At 43.4% G+C, this 14,348-nt stretch overlaps 1 protein-coding gene across 18 annotated transcripts in view; it reads left to right on the top strand.

The window, feature by feature from the left end:
- The first annotated feature begins 5,168 nt into the window (after positions 1-5,168).
- The window catches only part of nrxn1a (neurexin 1a), a 92,766-nt gene continuing 83,586 nt past the window's right edge, over positions 5,169-14,348 (top strand). For 17 of the 18 annotated variants that reach the window (XM_054767771.1, XM_054767774.1, XM_054767773.1 and 14 more), the window contains exons 1-2: positions 5,169-5,452; positions 5,997-7,266. In XM_054767771.1, the coding sequence (XP_054623746.1) occupies positions 6,534-7,266 (733 nt within the window). In that variant the 5' untranslated portion in view covers positions 5,169-5,452; positions 5,997-6,533. The remainder of the gene's footprint in view (positions 5,453-5,996; positions 7,267-14,348) is intronic. The other variant, XM_054767757.1, reaches the window with a different exon arrangement.

Genomic DNA, 14,348 nt, shown 5'->3' with positions numbered 1-14,348 from the left:
CAACAAAAAATGTTGCAGTTGACACTCCAAGTACCTTGGATTCTTTCCTGCTTCCTTAGATTGTGTGCTTTCTTGGCAATTTCAGCAGTGCGTTTTGTCAGATATTCATTCATAAAGACGTTTGTACCTTTCAGCTTCTTTCCCAGTTTCAGCAGGGCGGTTTTGAATTTCCTGTTAGTGAACTTGACAACGATAACAGGTGTAGTGCTGTTCCTGCCATGCAGTGGGATGCAAGTGTCGATGATTTGGATGTTTACATCGTCCACCTAAGAAACTGCCAGCAGAGCGGTAAATTAAGATTACAACTTTTTTATTTTAATATTTTGTCTTTTTCTTGTAAAATTACTGCTGATTTTGTCATTTTTGCTGTAGCTGTTTTTTTTGTTTGTTTTATTGTTAAATTATATTTTTAGAATGTGACGCTGGCCAATAAAAAAGAGCCGTGGGCCAAAAATGGCCCCCAGGCCACACTTTGAACATGCCTGGTCTAAAGATTATAAAAGTTTGAGGATATCTGTGCTGCATGTATGCTAGCATTTCTTCCAAAGCATTTTGACCACAATCCATAGGGGGCATCACCAATGTCATTTACACTCATGTTAGCTTGCTAGGCAGCGAGTTTCCCTCCCTCCCTGCGTGTGTGTGCAAACTCGACAAACACGGTACCGCAAAGTGACACACCACACACGCACACGCACAAAAAAAGTGTGGCTTGCTCACACTCCGCCTTACATGCACAGGATGCTGACAGATGAGTTTTTATTTTTGGGCTGTAGATCCTCTCTGCTTGCAGTTCCCACACATATTAGCCCCTCCTCTTGCACTGCCACACACATACACACACACACACACATATATATTAAGAAGAACATCTACACTACTGTATACACACACACGTTTATATTTATATAGGGTATACTAGTATATATAGAGTGACCTTCTTCCTGCTGAGTAGGCAAAGAGTCAGGGGTCAGTGGCTGCTGTCAGCATGTCAAACAACAGGAGGAAAGGATGTGAGGAGGAAGGATGGATGATGGAGCTCCTCCTTGGCCCCATCATTCCATAAAGACTAATGTAATCACAGGCGCCACATATCCATCACAGCTAATGTCGCCTGATAGAGTCGCACGCTTTCAAACGATATGAAGCATCTCCCGGTGGCCGACCCCTCATACAAATCAGATAACCTGCTCTGACGCACGCCATTTTTTTTCTCTTTTTCTGTTGTCCTTCTTCATCGGCTACACACATACGCTGTAGCCCAGATTTCATCTTCTTTTGATGAGGCCACAAAGGATGTCCATTTGTTGGGTTTAACCATGGCTTCACGTGTATTTTTAGGATATCATCCCTGTGGACACCAGGAAGTCAGTGTTATCTCGCTAGAATCATCCCGCAAAAATGCTTTTTTTTTTAATGTATTTATCTTAATCCACTATAATCCCGTCTGCAGACCCGTTGAGTGTTCACACCGTTGCCATAATGCTGTCTGTTCTATTAATTTACTTATTTTGACGTGTATTATTTTGACTTTATTTATTATATTTAAACATGTATTTAATATATGTATTTATTTTATACATATTATGTATATGTATTTAATATATATATTTATTTTACATGTACATTTATTTACATTGTATGTTTGATGGGCCGCACGGTGGTCTAGTGGTTAGCATGTTGGCCAACACAGTAACAGCCTGGAGATCGGGAAGACCTGGGTTCGAATCTCCATTGGGCATTTCTGTGGGGAGTTTGCATGTTCTCCCCAAAAACATGCATGTTAGGTTAATTGGAGACTCTAAATTGTCCATAGGTATGAATGTGAGTGTGAATGGTTGTTTGTCTATATGTGCCCTGCCATTGGCTGGCCACCAGTCCAGGGTGTACCCCGCCTGTCGCCCGAAGTCAGCTGGGATAGGCTCCAGCATACCCCTGCGACCCTCAAGAGGAGAAGCGGTATAGAAAATAGATGGATGGATGTTTGATTATCACACTGATTGTGATTATCTGGGTTAAAAATTGACAGCGCAAAAAAAAAAAAATGTGATCACACATTTTTCCTTATTTTTAATGACAAAAATACTCAAAATTTTGAAATGTAAAAAACAAATTATACAACAAAACCCAAGACTTGTCTGTCAACTAAAATAACACTTTTAGCAACAAGGGAATTGCTTATTCCTTTTCCCCAGGCCACTGTTGCTAGGCAGAATGGGTTCCTGCTGCAGCTGGTTCATCTGCTTTGTACTTTTTTTTTTTTTACATGATTAATCACACTTTTTAAAATATAAAAAAATATAGCACAATCTTACTGACCGGTGGCCTTTTTTAATAGAGTAAATCACAATTTCAAAACCACACAGAAATAACAAAACCACTTGGTTGCTAGGCAGAAGCCACAGTGCACTAGAATAACTCTCTGATTGGCCGGTCTTTAATATAAACTGTACATTTCGGAAATAATCTAGTGTCATCTGCTGGAATGGGTGGGGCACTGCCGCTGCACAGCCGTTACCTTATAACGAAATATAATGTAGATGGAGGGGTAGGATGCCGGTGGTGCTAACAGGACAGTGCTGCTGAAGACATTTATCTAGCCATCTTTCTTATCCCACATTTGTGTACTATTACTGTCTACACTCTATTTAGTTGCAAACAAGTATTGGGAAATATTTGACTTGTGTGCCATTTTCCTTCCTTTTGCTTCTACTACAGTGTTTTTTGATGTTGCTCTTGGGAAAAGATGGAAGAACGTTATTATTTGATAATGCTTTTTTGCTCCAAAAGGTCAGCTGGGCCTGAAGATTGGGAAGGGCGAGAGAGTTGTAGTATAGCTATGGTGGTCAATCTAATGGATGCTGATGCTGAGATTGTTACCATAGTAACTCCTCCCGCCACCCCCTCCACACATAACATCACATTTGCACAGCGTCTTGCCTGTGCAGGCATTTTAATGGCTCCGCGGCACCGTTCTCTGTGGTCTTAAATATGGTTAATATCTGTTTCACGGCCCCGCTGTGTGGCCGCACAGACGCTGTTAATCAACCTCTAAAGCCTCACTGGAGTAAATATGTCCACATAAGCACATAGCAGATGTAAAGATGGCCGGATATGCATGTCTGATGTGTGTGTGTGTGTGTGTGTGAGCTTTTCACAGGAGACAAAGACAATTTTCATCCCAATTTTAGCTTTTAAGTATACTGTATCTTCTGTCATGACTCTGATGTGGAAATGAAAACAAGCTCACATACTCAAATTTGACACACGTGCTTGTCAGGCCCTGAAAGGTGCATACCAAATTTGTTACAGTGGGTGTTTTGTAGAGCTGTATGAGAAATTCCAAGTCAAACTTTGGGGTTTAATAACAGCGCCACCATGTGGTGTATTTGTCAGAAAATTAATAGCACAGGCAACACGGTTGGGGTGCATGTTTGCACAAAATATCACCGTTTTGTGTGCAGGGCTTCTGGAGCAGAAGAGTTGGCTTACATCAGAGGTGTTCAAACATTTTCCACTGAGGGCCACATACAGAAAAATTGAAGGATGCGAGTGGCCATTCTGATGCATTTTCTGCATTAAAGATGGTAAAAACCAATCCAATGTATGTCACTATATGATATCTGAGCAAAACATCCACATCTTAGCTTTGTGTTAGAGGTGACAAAACGTATGAGTGTAATATCTAATTACAGTATATATCGCTTTAATCATGAATTCACTTTGTTTCTACAATATGTCAGATATGTCTAAATACACCTTTGAAGACCCCTGTTACAGATGATAGAAATAGATAAAGTAGTATTGTGGAGTTATTCTGGGGTTGCGCTGGCCTTGCTCTCGCTTCCGTGCAGTCAGTTTGAAGGCCTCTCAGTGCAGGGGCGGGGGTGAGGCCAGTGGGGCAGACAAGTTGCCTGGCAACCTTATCACATTCTCTCCTTACACACTAGTTTACATCCATGCATCCTTGACTGACACAAGCTGGAACCAGTTAATTGTCTACACATAAATCACATACTGACCCACTCAGGAAGGAGTACACACCTCTGCGTAGGTGTGTCTCAAGCTTAGTAGCATTTATCCTAGGAACTTCCTCATTTTCATCACTGCCTGCTAAAATGAGCGGGAGTCCAGCATGCTGTACTTGTGTCATTTTTCACTAAAAGATTTAAAAGTGTGTCTGCCTGATCTCTTCTTGGGAAAACCAACCAGGATGTTTCACCCCAAAGGAGGGTTTTTTTTGACAAAGTGACATCGCCAACTGGTGGCCTGGCATGCAAATTACAGCATTTTATTTCTAGCTTGAAAATCACAAAGCTCCTCCCCTGTGCATTGAAATATGCATTTGTTGTGACTCATCTCGTTTAAGTTTGCCACTAAGAAGCAAATGGTTGTCATCATGATTTAAAAAGGCTGTGATGTTGTGACCCTTTGATCGCCATTACTGTTCTCGCCAAGCTAATTGGCGCCTCTATGCTGGTGAGCTGCAGCAGCGCCGCCCATCCCCGAACCTCTGGCTCTCTCGCTCTCCCTCTCACTCTATATTTCTCTAATGGGGATAGGCGATACTGCTAATTTGGATATTGGTCTATACGATACCAAGTAAATACACGGCCAGTATTGCCGATACCGATACTGACACTAATACCTTTACTTTAAAATTTGTCAAGATAATTGAATTTGCATTTTGTGATTTTGCATTTAATTTATGATTACAATTACAAGAAAACATGTGACAAAAATGTTAGGCGAACAGAAAATTATATTTTTTTATTAACAAACTTTTTTGTGAAGAATTAAACAAACATTAATACAGCAACATAACAATATAAACAAAGTAATTAAAGTATTTCCTTTTATTACATGCAGTTGTTTCAGGAAAATGAAGTCAAAAATACAAAATAACGTTTAAATCCGTTGGCCTCTCAAAATGACTAATTCCCTGAGTATGTAATGTCATATATAACAATTTATAAATATAATAATATAAAAACTGTAACATAAAAATACACAGATTTATAAAATTAAACATAGGCGCGAACTGAATAATATCGCACACTAGGATCAACTCGATACTGATTCAGCCCTGATTCAGTACTGTCGATATTTGAATCGATCCGCCTACACCGACTATAGTACCTCTCTCTCTCTTTCTCTCTCTCTCACGCGCTCGCTCACTTGCCGGTCACGTGACGAACCCTCTTGTCGAGTCTCGGGGAGGAGAACAGGCGACTGCACCTTTTTCCTCCTCTTCCCGGGAGAGAACACCTTGTAGGTGATCCTGGATCCTTCTTTTTGTGGACCGTGTTCTCTACCGAACTGTACCGACCCACTAGCAGGCTGCTCTCAGTCTTACCTCAGTCAGCTCTGAGGACTCACCTTCGGCGGGAAGGAAGGAGGAGGAGGGATCGATGAGTCTCGAGCCGCCGCGGCACCACAGGATGCTGGTGAGGTAGGTCCTATTTTTTCTGTAAATGTCGACAATTTGCGGACAAATGTCCTTTATTCATTCAACTGTTTATAATTGTTTTTGGTAGCACGGTGAAGCGAGAGTAATGAACGGTTAGATAGGTGACGAGTAAAGAAGAGAGGAGGATGAAAAAAATGGAGCGGAGGAATGGCTGCAAATCGACAATCAATATTTCAACCGCAGTCATTCACCCTGCCTTATCAATAACCAAGATGGCGCCTGCGCACCCCCCCCCCCCACGTCGCTCTCCAATGTGTACATACGTGAGCGTGTTCATGATAAAGAAAGGATGTGTTCGCTAGGGTTTGACTCATCCGCCGCATCGCTGCTACTGCTCATTGTGATGAAAACCATAGAATCCTTCACCGCAGGATGCCTGATGGATCAGATCGGCAGAACATGTTTTAAAAAAGTCATGTATTTAGAGTGTGGGCTTGTGGTGATGTTTGTGTGTCCAAAACAATATGAGGCATATTTTAGTCTTCAGTGTACTCTTGACTGTCCCATCTCTATTCTCTCTCTGTAGGTGGCTGGAGAGTGATGACAAGGCACAGAGACACACACACACACACCATACTTAAAATCTTGCCCCCGCTAAGTAAGACAGGGAGGAGGGGAAGGGAGAGAGTCCTGCAATGACGATGTCATTTCTCTCTATTAGCAGTGTGTGAGCCATACACACACTCACACACACTAAGCTCAGTGGGGAGCTTTCCTGCATGGGTGGAGAAGGCCCTATCTGGGCCACAAAGATGGAGTTCACGTCCGTTTGGGCACACATGTAACGCAAGGTAGATGCGCTCACCTGGCGTCTCATGTGGTAGGAATGAACAACTGAGAGGAGGAAAAGACGTCAGAGACAGAAGATGAAAAAAGGATCGTGCTGAAAGGGCGACAGGAGTTTAGAGCCTCACCTTGTTAGGGAAGCAGGGTGCACCTGAGACATCTTTCCTCCAAAGTGCCCTCACAATGAGCGCGAGGCTAGAGCAAGCTGCCCAGCTCTAGCCTCTACCCCCCCTTTTCCACCAGTGTGTGTGTGTGAGTGTGTGCGGCGAGCGTGTGCATGAGTGTGATGGCGATGTGTGTCTGGGCGGCGGCCCCACTGCTCTTCCTGGGCCTGTGCCTGTGCAGCGTGGGGGGCCAGGCCCAAGGTGAGGTCCTGGAGTTTGGAGGTGTGTCCAGCCAGTGGGGTCGCTTCCCAGTGTGGAACGCCTGCTGCGAGAGTGTGCTGAGCTTCAGCCTGCGGACTCACAGCCAGGAGGGCCTGCTGCTCTACCTGGACGACGAGGGCTTCTGCGACTTCCTGGAGCTGCTGCTCCTGCGCGGCCACCTGCGCCTGCGCTTTTCCATCTTCTGCGCAGAGCCCGCCGAGCTGCAGTCGGGCGTGGCGGTGAGTGACGGGCGCTGGCACGCCGTGCGTGTCAAGCGGGACTGGAAAAACACCTCGCTGGAGGTGGACGGGCGGCTCGAGGGATGGGCGGAGGTGAAGAGCAAGAGAAGAGACATGACGGTGTTCAGCCACACCTACATGGGCGGAGTGACGCCGGAGCTCCACTCGTCGCCCCTGCGCCTCACCTCACCGTCAGTGCGGGAACACCCCGCCTTCCGTGGCTGGATCACGGCGGTGAGCATCAATGGCTCGCTAGTGGCGCTGGACAGTTCCGAGGGCGTCACGGTAACAGCCGGCTGCGGACCGGACCACCAGTGCCAGAATGGAGGGGTGTGCAGCTTGGTCAACGACCGGGCCGTCTGCGACTGCTCTGACACCGGTTACCAAGGCAACGACTGCAGTGAAGGTAAGGCCCAAGAACCCTGCTGACCCCTTTACATGCATCTCATCTTTTACACCACACACACACACACACATTCACCCAGTTTCAAATCCAACCTTCACTGCTGTTTTGGCTTGGTGTCTATGGACCAGCGGCCTTCACAAACACGAGAAGACGTGCATTCTAATTGTGTCGTAAATTGATTTACTGTGCCTGCCAATTATTATGTATGTAGCACGTCGCACCCTCTAACAAGGGCAGCCAGGTGGAGGAGCTTGAAGAGGAAATTGGCAGATTCCAAAGCATCTTATCTGTGACTAAAGACAATGACCATATAGATCCACTATGGATGTGCTCGTTGGCTCGACTTTAATTGGAACTAGGTTAAGAGGCTGGGAATCAGTGGTGGTTACATGCTTGTCACCTGGCTGCCTGCACTAATGGATTTCTATTGATTGGCCTTCACCACCACCAAACATGGAGTTGAAAGCAAGCATGTGCAATCCATTGCCTGCCAATACTTTGAGCGGGTTGCTGTGTTTTAAGGCGCTCTGTGCGTGATTTGGCCTAATGCTAGATTAGACCAAGGACTTACATGTCATTGAATGCCATAAGAAGCCAGTAAAACTAGAAGTCTCTAGGGGCAAGGCCTTGAATTGTTAATAGACCAATCTGCACCTTCATCTGGATTTGCACCAGCATATAATGGCCTCCATCCCAATTGTTCACAAAGCACAAACTAGCAATTGTGAATACATAACCTCCTTTGCAGAGGTAAATCTTTTGTTGTTCATTGGATGTTTTATAGCGTTGCCTCATTTAATACTGTCCAATAAGCCTTAGGCTAATACAACTGCCATCACAAAGTGCATCCTATTTTATAGCTGCTCCTGCAAATAGTTTTCAGTAGTATGTATGTGTCATCGGATTTGATTTAGTCGACTCGCAAACAAAATCTGCATTCTTAATCAATATCCGCTCTCAATGACTGCATTTTGTAACACCAAAGACGCCTCCCAGCCTCAGCCTCGCCTTCAGCTATCGATTTCGTTATTGACACAAGCACGCTTGCCAAAAGATGTCAGCGTGGCCTTGCTGCATGGCTGCCGTTTTTCACCCAGATGACTTCACACCCCACCCAGCGCCGCCATTCCTTCAGGATCCCACCCCCTCCAGCTCCCATCTTACGCCAAGCATTTAGCACACACTGTGATGTCCAGTGTTACCAGGGAGACAGCACTAATAGGGAGACCACATGCCAGGAGCTTCTCTCCATCCATGTGTCTTCCTGTCCTCTGATGTAGCCCCCTACCTAATTTCTTCACTCTAACACACCCCACCCCACCCCACCCCTGTAGTCCTACTGCTGCCTGAAGCTTTTTTAGACCTTTTGTTATTTGTATTTTGTCATTAGATGATGATGCCTACTGATGCTAAAAAGCAAGTCAATTGACAGAAAAAAACAAGCGAAATACAGAATGACTTCATGTCATTTTTTTATGTTCCTTGTGAATTTGAATGATTTGCATTTTTTGCCCTGCTACACTGATGAATTACTGTTGTCAAAAATATAGATTGGTCAATACTAGGGATGCTCCGATCAGGGTTTTATGTTGCAGATTCCAATACCGATCATCCAGGACTGAAATTGTCTGATGCCGATCAAATGGATTAATTATACATTTTAAAATGTATTTATAATGAGTGCTGTTGGCCAGGGGTGCTGTATAAAGGGAAAAAGTCAGGACAATTCCAATGTCCCTTGACTGCGAAGGGACCCAAAAAATAGGTAATTACTAATAAAATTAGTAATTAATAAAGGGGAGGCAATGCGATGGTACTCGTGGTACCCAGAATTCATGGCTGCACCCCTGCTACTGGCTATATGATGTGAAAAAAGGAACCATACAAACACCTTAATTTAGACAAAAACATATTTGACTTACATTTTGAAGGGAACATATTTTCCTGCACGAGAATTTGGATGTTAGAGTACATTGGTGGAACTTCCAGGTATGTGAGAAAGCACTCAGCAAACTTGGTCTTCCACTGCTGAGAAAGGCTGGTCATCTCGCCGATGAATTCAATTATTTTTCAGGTTATTAGCTTAGCTTTCTGACTGTCACGCACATTCGTGCGAATTAGCCACATGGCTGCGTTAGCTGGCGTCTGAATGATGATCATTCCGTGAGCCTCAAAAACTCACCATACTCCGTCAAGTGTTGTTCTTCAAATGCCGTATTAAAGCTTTTCAACTTGCCACCCCCGCGAGATAGTTTCCGTGGCATGTGTTGGCAGTTAAGTTCCACACGCAGACATGATTGGCACTGTTTTGTGGGAGGGGAAAGTGAGAGGACGACTTGCCAAAGATGTTAGTTAGGTCAAGACACTCACTACACTGCACGAATGGATCGCTGCGGGTTGCAATAGTGCTAGCCGCATGTATTGGCTTTGAAAGGCATTCATGGGTATTTGCAGATCTCGTGATTTTTCACAGAATTCGGCCGATACTGATCGGTGGCCGATCGATCGGAGCACCACTAGTCAGTACATACTGATACTAAACACTGTAGGAATCTGTTTCACTACCTAGCATGGTTGCTGTTGAGGTAACATTTGTGTGTTATTTTTGGTTTATTTGCATTGACCTGAGTCAAGAAAACATGGCAGAAACTCCTGATTGTCAATGTCATAGACAGCATTAATGTTATCTATAACAAGGATTTTTAATGAATGTCCTCAATGTACTTTTTTTCTCATGATAATCAAGGTACTACCAAGATATTTTCTCATGTAGTGGCTAACTAAACTTTTGAATACTTTTTGTGATAAGATGTTTCTCAAAGGAGATGCCTTTATTTGTCTATATACATTTTAATACCGTAAATTCCAGTGTTTAAGCTGCTACTTTTTTCTTAAAATAGCCTGAGGGTTATACAGCAGTGCGGCTAATTTATGGCAAAATTATAATGTTATGATACCTCCTTTACTTCAGAACTGCAACTAATTGTTTGAATTGTGTGCTGCTTGCAAGTCAGTGAGACAATCAGGAGCTCGCAGTGCACTCACAACAAGCTTGTCAACCCACTGGAAGTCAGTGGCGGTCAGTATATATACCAGTATAACAACATAACAGTCTGACTCATGGTGTCATCTTTCAAAGAACAATTTACTGACAACACTACATTCATCACACCACAACTTAATACTTTAATACTGTTTATACAAATATACAAACATGTCAGAATATCAGTTTAAAGTAAAAAAAAACATTTGAAAGTTTTCCCATAAGGCATTGCATCTTAGCAATGCATTCATTGGGGCGATGCAATGACGTCAGCTTCCCTCTTTTTGCTTTGGGTGCTGGGGCCTCTGGCTCCCTCTGGTAGACAGAAGCAGCATTGCAGCATTACACACTTCTGCTTTTCATGATAGAGGGCATGGGCTTGATTCCCAGCCAGTGTTGTATCAGGAAGAGCATCTGGTGTAAAAATTAAGTCAAAACCATTAATGCAATTGACTCGTTGTGGCAACCCCTGACTGGGGAAAAGCTGAAAGTGGAAAAAAAATTATGTAGATTTTCTAATTTTCTTCCCACCAGTAAATAGTGCTAAATAAAATACGTTACAATGTAAATAGGTTTTCTATATTTATTTCACCCTACAAAAAATAATAAATATGGATTTTAGGTGTTTTTTCCATATGAAATAAATCCACTCTAATTCCTTGGAGATGTTTGGCAGCTTTTGCTCCAGATTGTTGATTTCCTTTTTAAACGCCAGCTTTACAGATGCCATGTGTGTTCTGGGGGTGATCTGAGTTGTGGTAAAGATTGTGGTGTCAGTCCCAGCCAATGTAATTAAAGCAGCGCTTCTCAAAGCACCTTGAGGGTGCAGAGAGGACTATACTACAAGTATATACCAGGGGTCGGCAACCCGTCGATTGTGAGCTACTAGTTGATCTTGGGGAGTTTGCCAGTCGATCGTGAGAACATTTGAAAAAAATATATTATCACATCAGTGCCCTCACCTCCCGGAGAGCGTCCAACAGGCACGCATTTTGTCCACTGAACACGCCCGTACGCCTCGCCACTATCCAGGCAGCAACCCGTAAGCCCCAACAAGGAGCCCAGTCCCCAAAACCCGGCCGGAGGTAGTACACCGTACATTCGCCTCAAACACCGACTCGCCCCCCCAGCCCGCACTAGCAAAAAGGTCAAGCAAGAGATGGAGGGAGTGACAGAGCGCCTGCAGCGATGTGCCTACAGACACAACAGTAATTATTGTAAGTTAATAGGGCTCAAACTCTGCCTTTGCTACCTCAAAGTTAAGTCGCAAATACAACTACATAGATGTGCACCTCCAAAAAAATCTTTGAGCCGTGACGACGACGCTCGATAAGGGCTGCCTGACCATTGCCTCTCTCCTCAATCAGCATCGCTTGCCCACCACACTGAGCCAAAAAGCCAAATAAGAGTTGTGGTTTGCTCATGAAGCTGATGCCGATATGTGTATATATATATATATATATTGCGCAGGTTCACGGCCGAGACCGGGGATCTTGGTCTCAAAAAGGTTGGGGACCACTACTACAGTATATACTGTACTACAGTTACATTTCTTTATGGTTGGCAGGCCTGTCTTTATTCATGCTTGAGTGATGCTGGTGCCAGCAACTCATGCAGCATTTTTGGGGGGCTGAAAAAAATGTCTGCTGTCACCAAGGTATGACAGCAGAAGGTAACTGTGTGTAACAGTGTTCTTAGGTGTGGCGTTTATGTATTCAAGCGATCTTGGCGATTCATTGAGGCCCGACATCTATTAATGCCACCACAGTACATGGTGGAATTTCAAGGCACTAAAGTAATAGTTAATTGTGTTCTTTGACAGATATAGCGAAATGAATGATTGATTAATATCTGAGTAACCAATAGCTGTCATGTATCTGCTGTGTGAATGCTGCTGTGTTGTTTGTGCGTTCGCTCAGCAAGAGAGAGGCGATGCTTTGATCAATGGCCCTGCAGAAGCTGGAGAATTACACGCGATCCAGAGCTCGGGAGGGGGTTTCGACACTCACACATGCACACACACACACACGCACACACACACACCCAGACGTGCGCATGCGCAGTCAAACGTACAAACACACAGGGAAACACATTAACACGTTCTGCAGGCTCCACCAGCTCCGCCATTAGTCACAGCACCTCCGATGTTCTCAGCTGCAGCTCAACACAACTAGACAGACGTTTTACCGCGAGGCTCGTATATAACATGCAACGGCTACTTTTAACGGCACCTTTTATTTGCATACAGATGGATTTGCTTTTCAATTGCCATTGATGTCAGTTGTGGCCGCAAGGAAATGATAGCCTCACAGCGGGAGTGGTTTCATAATAGTCGTCTTGTAAAACGATCCCGGTTTGTACGTCCTCTTGAGAGGGAAAAAAAACTATGAATTTCTTTGCTTGTCATGCTTTGTATTTTTGTTCAAGAAGGGCTTGATGAGCCGCATTATACCAATGTATTCATATCATAGTTTGCTGCATTGCATTGTACTGTACAGCACATTTAATATGCCACATAGATCCACTAAGGATGTTCTCTCAGTGCTTGTTACATTCTCGACACCTTGGCTCTCCAACTCATGTTTACAACAGCCTTCATGGAAATATTTTGTTTTTGCAACTTTCCCCTATTAAAGTCAGATCAGCGTGTTCCTGCCAGCATAGTTTTGGGAAACCTTAGCCAATCATGTCATCCTTTCCAGTGTAAAATGAAAAGCCATCTGTTTTTAAGCAAAGTGAAAATTCCCATTCTGTGTTGGAAAGCCTGATACAGAGTAATTCCTTCTGCAGGGAGGGAGTCAAACGGCTGAACCAACCTGTTTTACATGCGTGGGACTTTACTGGAGTGCTTTGTTTTCACCAAGTCCAAATATTTACACCATACAGGACTTGAAAATAAAGTTAAATCCCTGCAAGCGCAAGTGGATTTTCTTTATTAATTGTAAGTAATACCAATTTCTATAGCCGTGTTTCCCAACCTTTATTGAGCCACGGCATATATTTTATTTTATATTAGAACAATCTCAAGGCATGGCACCAAACAAAAATGTCACAAAAAGTATAAACTGTCAAACCACAGATTTCCTACTGTCCAGTTTTGTTGTATATTTACGCCAAAATTTTGCCTTGGTTTTCGTACACAGTATATATTTTTGTATAACATTGCACATTACAAACTAGTCCGTTTGCCCTGTACTTTATTGTTCCCCAAAGTGAAGTACCCAAACGAAGCACCCTTACTATCTGTGCATTTTGAATTGAGTGTGACTGCTAGTCTGATGAAAAAGGTGATAAAGAAGGTGAAAAATACTATTGAATTCAATCTCACCAGGATACAGGGGAAGTCCACATCAACAATAAGTTCCATCATCCTCGTCATTTATTAGAGATGTCCCAGTCCGATATTTATATATGATATCGGGCCGATATCAGAAAAAAAACCCAAACAACATTGATTATATTGGCCTACATCTCAAATCTCCGATATTAGCACTCCAATACAAGCAGTCGATTCCAGACTCCACCCCACCACGTTGCAAGGAGCAGAAATGATGTCAGCCGTGTGTCTGTAAAAAGATGTTTCAGCAGAGTGCGATACTTGACATGCACAAGTTTCCTATGGTGGCACAGAACTGGGGTCTATCATCGCGAATTTGAAGCAGCATCACACAGGAAACTCCCACGGGACAGCAAAAGCCATTGGCTTTAACAGAAAAGAACGAGCTCTGTCGGTGGTGAGTGCTGTCGGGTTTAAACATTTCATTGAGCACCCCAAACCTTGCTATATTATGGCTAGCTACCACTACATTGTGGATAAAACTATACCCCACATGTAGGCCTGTCACAATAATTGCTGGACGATAATTGGCCTACAAATTATTGTCGATAATCAATATTATTTTTTTAGACAATTTTTTTATTAATTATATGGCATAATAATGCGAGTACAATATCAAAAGCAAAAAACTTTAATTTCTCAAGAGTCTTTAACATTGAATTGGAATGTCAAGAACTTTTAAATAAAATATATTAAGCAAAT

This window comes from Dunckerocampus dactyliophorus, chromosome 2 (assembly GCF_027744805.1).
Source record: "Dunckerocampus dactyliophorus isolate RoL2022-P2 chromosome 2, RoL_Ddac_1.1, whole genome shotgun sequence".
Lineage (NCBI taxonomy): Eukaryota > Metazoa > Chordata > Actinopteri > Syngnathiformes > Syngnathidae > Dunckerocampus > Dunckerocampus dactyliophorus.
The sequence above is the reverse complement of the archived record's forward strand: the minus strand, read 5'-3'. Positions and strand labels throughout refer to the sequence as shown.